The sequence below is a fragment of the Lytechinus variegatus genome, chromosome 3 (genome assembly GCF_018143015.1).
Source record: "Lytechinus variegatus isolate NC3 chromosome 3, Lvar_3.0, whole genome shotgun sequence".
In the NCBI taxonomy this organism is placed as follows: Eukaryota; Metazoa; Echinodermata; class Echinoidea; order Temnopleuroida; family Toxopneustidae; genus Lytechinus; species Lytechinus variegatus.
The window spans coordinates 63,404,617-63,415,435 of record NC_054742.1 but is presented as its reverse complement, the minus strand read 5'-3'; the positions used below and the strand labels follow the sequence as shown (position 1 = coordinate 63,415,435).

At 37.1% G+C, this 10,819-nt stretch overlaps 1 protein-coding gene across 1 annotated transcript; it reads right to left on the bottom strand.

Annotated features, from left to right (window-relative positions):
- Positions 1–912: 912 nt before the first annotated feature.
- On the bottom strand, positions 913–4,199 carry LOC121411627. The gene is made up of 3 exons (XM_041604438.1): positions 3,558–4,199; positions 3,098–3,273; positions 913–2,838 (listed from the first exon to the last, which is right to left on the bottom strand). Exons 1-3 carry the CDS (start codon positions 3,952–3,954, stop codon positions 2,212–2,214), a joined length of 1,200 nt encoding a protein of 399 aa, XP_041460372.1. The 5' UTR covers positions 3,955–4,199; the 3' UTR covers positions 913–2,211.
- Positions 4,200–10,819: the final 6,620 nt, after the last annotated feature.

The following is a 10,819-nucleotide window of genomic DNA, read 5'->3' as shown; positions in this document are numbered from 1 at the left end:
GGTATTTATCTACGTTGTTTTTTAAGACCGATCATCTTGACCTCTTTTCTGCTTGTTTATTTAGCGGGGGCGGTATAAACAGCTGCCCTTTTTTTAACTGATTTAAACATTTTTGGGCTTACGTCTAGTGACATTAGATCCATACCTGAAATCAAGAAAATCTTTAAATAAAAATGTTTAATGCAAAATGTTTGTAATCAATTGTAAAAGTCTACAAATACATACCTAAGAAGGAAAATGATTACGTGAATGATAATTATAGGGGAAAACAGTATATATAATTTATAATGAAATATATTATTATAATTTTTGTTGATATTATTGTAATCGTGTACAAAAATGTTTAATTGACCAGCTGTGTTTGTTTTATAGGTCACCCCTCCCCCATCCTTTTAAAACCTTCCCGTGACCCTCAAAATGGCAGTTCGTCGATTCCCAGGCCAGCCGATAATATCCATGTCATTTGTAATTAAAGATCGACAATTTTCTTGTTCTCTTGAGTACTCTTCAATGAGGTATGAATCCCCCTCAAAGGGATTTAAGCATGGATATAATACACTGTTAATATCTCAATAGGTTTTTTTTTTGTCTCAACTGTGTTTCCACTTTCGGTTGTGGCCATATACACAAAACTTCATATTAGTTACGATACCTATAAATATCATTAGAAACCTCGTCTCATGAATATATTTCTTAGCTTGTCAGTAATTGTCCCAGGGACGTCCCCAATCCTCCTTGAAAGAAAATCTACCATCAAAGTCCTTGTCACATACGGATACGGTATTTTAAGGTTTCTCAGTTTTGGTTTCAAACGCAAAACATCCGGGACTGGAGGTCTGAGATGAACGTAAACATTACCCAAATGATCATCTGTATCAATGATATAAAACCAAAGATCAAAACAAACATTGGTGAGTATCTGGATACGAGAACCACTCGTTAATTTTATTGTCCAAACGTTGAATTGTGGGGACATTAAAGACAAGAGTTTCGGGGAAGGATTACACGCGACATTGTGATTAAAACAGGAACTTGGTATCGGTTATTGCCGAGGAAAAACTGGTCGGGAGAAATGGGAAAACCCCCCATACTGACCTGGGACCTATAGTAATATCATAAAAAATGTTCATGGACTTTGTAAGCATTGATGGTTTGGGGTACGCATGGTAGTCACTCCTCCATTCCCTCTTTTTTCTTTTCTCCTACCCGGGATCCCCTCTCTTCTCCCTTCTCTCTTAAAACATACTTCAACCCATTCACTATGTTTGTAGCTACATTATGTTTCTCCTCATTCGCTTTATTCAAAAATATGATAGGTCGTTTGGCATTGAGGTTGAGTTTTGGCGATGTCATTTCAAGTTTTATATAATGTCTATTTCATTTTCCCTTTTCAGTAAACAAAACAATAAAAGTTAACATAAACGAATATTATGAATATCGTCTCAGTAGATAAATGTATTACACAAAATAAGGCAGTAACATGGGAAACAAGAAAATTACGATAACAAACAAATAATAAAACTCTCTTTGAAAAGTCTTTTAGCGACGTTTTAGGAAAAAAAAGGAAAATGATCTCCGCCAATATACTTCAAAAAAGATTGGATAGTGATTTTCATTGACAATTGATATAAGCTATGGAAATCCTTGTATCTCGTTGGCAAAGAGCAAGTTTATCAGTGCAAATAATTATTTGATATAGTAGCTCAAATTGAGTCATCCTCAAAGGATCCATTTTTGACTGATCACAAATCTTTCAAAACTCGATGTGACAACTCTTGTCACAAGAAAAATTTATTGAGGTCGATTCATCTAGGCAAACAGTTCAGTTACAAAGATTAGACCGACAGTCAGAATAAATAAATTTGAGAATGGAATCTAATGACATTCGGGAGCACCTTTTAGTTTACACCATCAGTAATGTTCAGGAAGTGTATTATGTACCTGTGGTGCTCAAAGACCAGAAAGGTGCTCTAATGTGGCATTGCTTGGGTCACAAACTTAAAGGTTCAAAGTTGATTTTTGCTTTTCTCGGAGAGTGGTTTCACGATCGGCCCTACCTGCTTCGTTCTTTAACCCGTTGACAAGATTAAAATCTGTGCAATAAACATGGCATCGCAAGTCATAACTAAAGGTGCAGTATAAGGTCCGCAAGGTAGTAAAACCAGGAGACAAGAGGAAGATCGCTCCCAAATATACGTCTGTTTCTCAAGATCACGATTGCTCTTCGTCAAACATGGCTCCCACCAGCAGTTGCATGACTTTAATCTTCAGCTGCTCCTTCTTCTGCCCTTCTGGAATCTTGGCCAACTGACTACTGATCAGCCTGCCAAAGATGGCATCAGTGCCCTCTGTCACAGATTGTCCCGATGATTGGGATGGCAACGAGCTAGAGCTTTGCTGGTTGGGGTTAATAACTGTTACTTGAGCTGCTGTGTTTGGCGGGGACTTCGGCCTTTGTTGCAGCTGCGACTGCTGTGGTTGATTTTTGAGTTGGGACTGGATCTGATGAAGTTGCGTTGGCAAAGGTCTCGGTTGTATCGCTGGTAACGTAGAAGGAATTGATATTGGTCTGTTGGATGCTTGTTGGGTTTGCTGCTGCCTTGAGTTTAAAGTTCGCACATGTGAGATGGTTACTTGGTTTGCCTGTGAACCTCCCATGGAAGATCCAATTGAAGGCATGATTAATTGGTTCGATGACGTTTCCACGGGAGGTGTCGACACTGTTGCTGCCACTCTATTAAAGTTACTCCGCGGTCTTATGTTTCTTCTTAACCCTGCAGCTCCATGTATCTGGATACTGTTGTCCTGACCAGGAGTAGTCCTTCCAGCAAGTCGTGCCTGTTAAACAAGAATAAAGGAAATTATCATTTTTAGACATGTAACAGAACAAAGGCAGCAAGATTATGCGCTTATCGTGGATCATAAAGCAACAGTTAACTTTATGAAAAGTTTTCTTCTTTCTTTTTCTTACCAAAAAAAAACCTTTGGCAATGGAAAAAATATATACGAACTTGATCTAACATTATATTCATGCAAAAGAAAAAGAAATCGAGGAAAGATTTACTGGTAAATTTTTAGAAGGCAAGAATCTGTTTACCCATTTGTTTGCCGTTGTTACTTTTGCAGGTCGCTTGTGGATGGTTCTGCGAAGAAAAGAATCCAGCTGGTTGAAGTAGGGCCACTTAGAACGATAGGTGGGGGATCTCTTCTGTTTGATCACCTCTTTCGTATAGTATGTTCGAAGATTGTTGTATTTCTTGACGACGTCTTCCGCTAAAAAAAATGTAATTTGAAGAGAAAAGTATTGACAATCATTATCATATCAACGTTTTCACGGGCGTTTTCACTGCAAGCATCTGCTATGAAAGAGTCTGGATTCATGCATGTTCGCACCCAAGACACCAATGACTTAGCTTTCCCCTTCTCAAATTTCATATTGCACTTCTAACATTATGCATGATGCATGATGAAGATAGGACTGGTTTTAACTGCTAGCATTATTGATTTTATCCAAACAAGAAATCTGATAGTAACTTTGCTCTAAAACTGGGACTTACTAGGCCATCCGAGCACTTCGGCAATCTTGCGGAATGTTCTTCGTCTCCAGTGTGGTTCCCTATAAGCCCCGTTGGTATGGTCCCATATTTCTGGCTGATTCCTAACCATTTCGATCAGGGATAAGATCGTTTCTCTCTCAGGTTTGTTCATATTTACTTCCCTCCTATCTAGAATAACAACCGTGTCGTTACTACCACCAGCTAATGTATCTTGTTGTGTGTCGGTCATGTAGACGCCGCTGTTATCAGAGCCCACTTCGTCCTCGCCCGACATGAACATGGACGCCTCAGCCATTTCAGCCATTTCAACAGTCACCACAGACTCTGCGTCGATTTCAGAAACAACTTCAACACATTCCTCTTTAATATCCTTCTCCGCGGGGCCAGATGATTCCATTCTGCTCACTGATATCTGCTAGCAGACTTCTTTGATCACTTTCTAGTCCAAATATTATCTTATTTTGATGTAATTTGATGAGTTTTGTGCTTTTGGGATGAAATACATTAAGACGCGATTTATAAAGACAGACAAGTCTTCAGACATGACTATATACAATACAACGGGTATATCGCATACACACGCGATGTCTGTGTATGCGCAGAGTATAGCGTCGAACGATATTGCATTGCCTCCAGACAAAGGAAGTGTGTATTTTGTCCGCGTAGTCATCATCGCTTAGCCTATTGCAGACTATATACACACAGAGACTGTAGAAACACACGACATCGGTGACCAATTTCAGATTGTCTCTCTCTCTCTCTCTCTCTCTTCTTCTTCTCTCTCCCTCCGTAGTTTCTCACTTTCTTTCAATCTTTTATGGGAGAAGGGGAGAGGGTGTCATAAAGGCGTTCAATTCGATGTTGAATCCCTCACGCCTAGCTTTTTATGAGTCGATTTTCTTTGCATGTCGCTTGAGAAGTATAATATTGGAAAGAATATTCGAAAAGTCGGATCGTCCTTATCATTAGAAATAAATCAGTGGTTTCGAAAAAAACTGTGAGAACTTTGTGGAACACACATCTCCTATTATAGCGTTATTACTTTTCATTCTAAAAAATAATGGAGGAACATATCTCCTGACAAGTGACAATCGATCTTTTTTTTAAATTGAGAATGACTTGACTATGTTGAAAACTTCAAATTTGAAGAAGAGGGCATAACCCCGGGGCATAAAAGAGACCGGGGGAGACAAGCTTAAGTTGCCATGAGAACAGGATTGTTTCCGTTTTCTAGCCGATGCTCTACTGCTAATGACATAGCTCAGACAGCACCATCCCCGAGTCGAACTCCGATTTTCTTAAGTATTCCTTGAACATGTCGAACGAATTTCAAAATTACCGATAAAGCACATCGCCATCACAACTATTTAGCTACATGTACATGCAAAAAAATCTGGAATTAAACTTTGACAACGGGTGCCGAAATCTAAATCAAACTGAGTTTGGGGGGGGTAGCTTTTTTGTCTTGTCAAGAATCACCCTTAAGTATAATACACCTAGTGCTCTACACACACTTGCGTCTTTAGAAGCAGTGGAACGATTTCTAAAGGGGGACGGGCAATGAGCCAAAAGTATGGGGGCTGAAAATCAATATCACAATTTCACGCTGGGCCTATTTTCTCTGCACGTTTGCAGTCGTTTGTTTCACGTAAATACACAGCTTGTATTTTTTGTTTGATATTTTTAATTAATTTTCACTCTAATTTTGCTTCAAGCATTGGTTAAAATCACGTTGACACACAATGTAGAAAAATAAGTTTCATCACTAACTGATTCAGCCCGCGGAGTTATCAAGTTCTGGAATTTAAAAAAAAAGTATAAAAACTGTGAAATACGAGACATCTATCTCATGTCTGATGAGAATGTGGAATTCAGCTTAGGCATCCGTGCATTACATTCAATCTCGAAGAGGAAAAAAAGAAAGAGACAGTTGAATTGTGACGTCATTACGTTTCCAAAAAAATAATAATAATAAACTCGAGTTGCGTCTACCTCTCAGCAGAGTCGTCATTGATAAATTACAACATCCACACAGTCTTCATTATCGCTTACATTTACGTCGGTTTTCGTATACAGTTTCATCCATGACTTCTTGACGTCATGAGAAATCCTATGTTTAAATTCGAGGATGGCAATTTTGACCGACGCGTTTCGATACAAGTAGTTTAATCAGTAACTAGAAAGTACAGACGGGCGTACTAATATTTGATAGCTTTTAAGCATTATTCTCAATCAAACAATGCTTAACAACGTGAAATACGAAATAATCAAATACGTCATTGTGTGTTTTTTGTTTGGTCTGAGGAGAATGTCTCCGTCGTTTCTTTTTTGCCTCGCCTTCATAGCAGAGCGAGACTATAGGCGCAGCGTTTCCGACGGCGGCGGCGTCATCAACATTGAAATCTTAACCAAGGTTCATCATAACTTAGAAAGTATTATGGACCAAGTTAATGAAACCTGGATATAAGGGTAATAAACTGTCACTGATCATCTTGCCTGAGGTCACACGACCAAGGTCAAAGGTCATTTAGAGTCAATGAACTTAGACCATGTTGGGGGAATCAATATCGAAATCTATACACCAGTGTTAAGTTTATTTTATGTCATCACAACTTTGAAAGCTTATAGATCTAGTTCATGAAACTGGGACATATAGGGGTAATCGTGCATCACTAAAGATCCTACCTGAGTTTCAGGTCACATGACCCAGGTCAAAGGTCATTTAGGGTACTTTGGCCATGCTTGGGGTATTTGTGGAATTGTCATAACTTGAAAATTTTATAGACCTACTTGATGAAACTTGGATATAAGAGCAACCATGCATCCCTGAACATCATGTGCGCATTTTAGGTCACATGACCAGGGTCAAGGCCGTTCAAGGTCAGTGAACTTCGGCAGTGTTGGGGTAATATTTGAATTGGCATCATAATTTAGAAAGTTTATGGATCTAGTTCATGAAAATTAGACATGAGTACGAGTGATTGTTTTGCAAAAGTCTTGAGTCACATGATGAAAGTCCAAGGTTATTTTGGGTCGTATGAATGTTTTCTTTTGTGAATTATTATTCAATAGTTTTCAAAAGCCACACAGATCCTAAATCAATTCGCGTAATGCAGGCGAGATTGCCAGAGGCGTTCCACTTGTTTTTGTTTTTCTCTCGACTGATTTGGATCGCATCTCAATTCCATCTACGTTACAAGATACCTCCTCCCTCTACCCGTTTAGTTCTACAAATTTCATGGGACAATAAAAATATAATAAGAAAATAGAATAATGTCATATTGTAACGTCTACATCATGTACGAAATTCAATCTTAATTTTCATTCCTGAGGTCGATTAACAGGCCTTGGTATCCAACAGCGAAGAGCATCCACAAACATCCATTAAAATGGGGAATGAATTTCTGTCATTTATGTGCAATCCGTCGCGGTATGTAGTTCAGTCCTATCAGGGTGAATTCCGTTCCCCTGAACCTGAAAAAAAGTATGTCAAACTTATGAAACTTTCGCTCATAAAACAACATTATCAGACCACAATGGCTCACCGACTACGGTCTATGATTTTTGATCAAAATATTGATGTGTCTGCAAAGTTGGACGCAAATAACATTATCTACTTTTAATGTCGACAGGTATTGTCGGCTTATGGGCAATGTATTTTCAGACCAGGGATGGGCAAATCACAATGGCATTCGTTCACATCTAGTGAATTTTAGCTATGTCTTTTTAATTGGTACAGACATAGAGATAACATAAGAATGTTAAACAAATGCAAACATTGTATTTTATTGATATACAGACTGGACAAATCTCTGGAACTAACTGAAAGATGGAAGGGGCGTCAGTCCGACATGTCACATGTAACAGTAATTTACAATGACAAAACTTGTCACATGCTAAAGATGTGGAGGCCAATATGGTCATGAAAACGGCAATAGAAAGTGATAGGCCTTTGTGACATCAGCTAAAATCACGAGGATCCGATACCGTTTCCTGCAGGTGAATAAACTATATCGTCCAAAAAGACCCAATTACTTGGAAATTTAGCATTCGATCGTTACTATACTTTGTACTTTGTCTTTCTTCATGAATATGAGTGAATTCAATATTTTTCGGAAGTTTTGCTTTCACTTGTGTCGATAAATATCAAAACCTGAGATATGACTCGGCTTTATTCCTACATTCATGAGCTTCCGTTGTCTTCCGGGATGCGACTGATCAAACATGTCAATGTTCAACAGTTTGAAGGTGAAACCCAGGATCAGAGTTTGTAATGATGAGTGGTAACTAAACCCCTCAAAAAAATCTGAGTTTGGCCAGTAATTTCTCCCAACTTCCAATTTTACACTATGCATATTTTGATATCACTCAAAAGATCATTTAATTTTCTTTAAAATAATACCATGCTTGTTATGATCATGCCGACACGAAAAGAGCAGGATTCAAAAGTGTTGGATGAGGTCTGAATTGAAAAGCTGCAAAACGAGCAGAAATAGTCACGAAGGGTCATTAAGAACGTGATTCTTTTGTCTGTGTCAATAGAGATGAAAATCCATTTAAATGAAGCCCCTGCTTCTTCATTTTTGATGTTTTGACGTGGTTTATGTCGATGGTTCTTTGAGATAACATGTTTGAGTCATGGTTAAAATACCCATGCATGTTTGTTTATTTGTTTGTTATGTGTTTGTTTGAGCAGATGTTTGATTTTTAATGTTAATGTTGATGTTAAGGTGCATGAAAACAAAAGAAACCGCTGAGAAATTCACTCATCACCACGAATAAAAGAACAGTGACTTTCAATATTGTGTCATTCTGCAACTTTTGGATTTTGACCTTGCTCCACATTTCCAGGTCTGCAAGTCCATGTGAACCATAAATATATAGGGTATCATTTTAAAGAAGATTAAATGATCTATTCATTGGTATCAATCACACATTAATATTTACTAAGACCGAGGAGGGATTATCGATCAAAGTCAGATTTCAAAACTTTTTTGAGGAATTTTATATCGATAAAACAATGTCACATGTTTTGGGTGCAAAATATATTATCGTTTCCATTCTAAAGATAATCACAACAATAAACTCTCTTTATCATTTACTCTACTTGGCTTCTTTCCTCAAGCATAATCAATGCTTGATTGATAAAGTTCAAAATTATGTTGCATTAAAACCCACACACACTTCAGGAAAACAATGCCTTTCGGAATGGCATACATGCCTTAGCAGTAACGATTCACTCGGAAATACGCCCCCCCCCCAAAAAAAAAAAAAATCCCTCATTTCGTATGGAATTCTGCTTGATTATCTAATACATGATGGAAATAAACTCACACCAGTCTTTCAGATATAATCTACGTCCGATTTACGATTATAGTCGGAATAGGTATTTTGGGGACCACCATTCCTATGCATGCATGGAAGTCGAAATTATATATAGCAAATTGTTCATAGTAATTGTTCGTTAAGACGTATAAGGTAAAACATCATTATTTTGTTATCAACGCTAAGTAGGGCAACCACTCCATCTTGATCCGATTTTATCTTGTAATTTTTAAAAATACGTAATTGTTATTTTTTTAATGACTTTACTTGAAATTAATAGTAAAATACAATATAATCATGTGAATATCTGTCGTGTACTGTGACCTGAGGAAAAGCCAGCGGAAAGGTCTGAAAGTCACTTTGATGCTCATATCATTGGCTATACCATTGTTATATTCATTTTCCGAAGTCAACAGGACCACATCCTGAATGTTTGAAGGGCATGATTACCTTTGTTTTGCTTCATTTAATTTTGTTTTATCAGCCAACATGTGCATCACTTATCTGTTGATAAGCTGTACTTTTTCTAATATAAACTAATAATGTGTATGCTGCTTTTTTATTTTTTATGTTTTATTGTTATTTTCAAATTACTTGTATTGTTTATATGTGATTTGTTACACAAAGTCATGAAAACCAAATAAAAACTAAAAAAAAAATAACCGCCCGCCCCCCAAAATGATAAAAATTAAACTGATCGCCGTTAAAACCTATAGTGAAATGTGTCTTTTGAAGAAAGTTATTCCAGATATCATTTGACTTTCGTTTGTGTATACGCAGTGCCAAAGAAAGCGAATCGCACTGCTGCAATTTTGAAAGTAGTTCAACTTAAAATTTCGTATTTTTTATTTAACAGAACAGGTGACATTGTTGTATCGCTGATTGTGTTTCAATGATATATATATACATTCTATTAATAAGCAATGTGCGTATGGGACAGTAATAAAACGTCAAGAATAATGCTGCATTGAGCGTAGGGACGATACAGGAATACTTCTCATTAAATAATCCATCGTTCATTACTGCATTATGATGCAAGGAACCAGGTCGTCTACACATTCTATTTTTACTTGTATGTTTATCATGTGTTTATTCATGATATTTGCTATCTCGGCAAGTATCATGGCGTCTCGCGTTTTAAAATGGACGACACCTTTACTTTTAGATATCATTGAACAAACGTGTTTTTATTTTGCTCTTAGATCTTTAAAGATTTGATATTAATTATTTTGTTACGCGTAGCGCCCCCCCCCCCCCCCCCAGTGCATGCAGTATTTTATTAATGAACAATCTACAATCACCTGTCAACATTTCAATTGAATATCATTTCGATTTCTTTTTTATGATGATTTTTTTCATTTACTTTTTTATTTCATTCATGACGTTAAATCGTAAAAATCTGGTAGATTGACAAGTTTGCATTTTTCTGAAAATTTGATTTCACGGAGTTCACTGACTGTTCGACCGTTTACTCCATGCGCCAAATGACGTCATAGGCGCCATTTTTATCAAGTAAATTTAACCGCATCGTCTTTTCCATCAAAACGTCTGTTTACAAAGGTTTAAAGGATCGAATAAATGACATTATTTGGCTTTATGAAACAGTAATTAGTTTTATTTTTATTGAGAACTATTTTTTTTTCTCAAATCTGTTACGTATCTTTCCAGGGACGTTCCGGGCCTGGGCACCACATTAGTTAAAACCGCACAATCGTTGAAGTAATTATCGTCTTATGTTTCGGATTTCTGTTTTCCATGCAGTCAAGTTAGTATTGATCAATAATCAATGATTAATGTATCGTGGTTACATGATATAAATCAAAACAGGAGTGATTAGTCTGTTTACTTGTTAGGTGCATGTGATGACGTTCCTGGTCTAATCTGTTGAAATGTTTTTTTCGACCATTAAAACAAATTAGCATGATAAGAAGTCAACT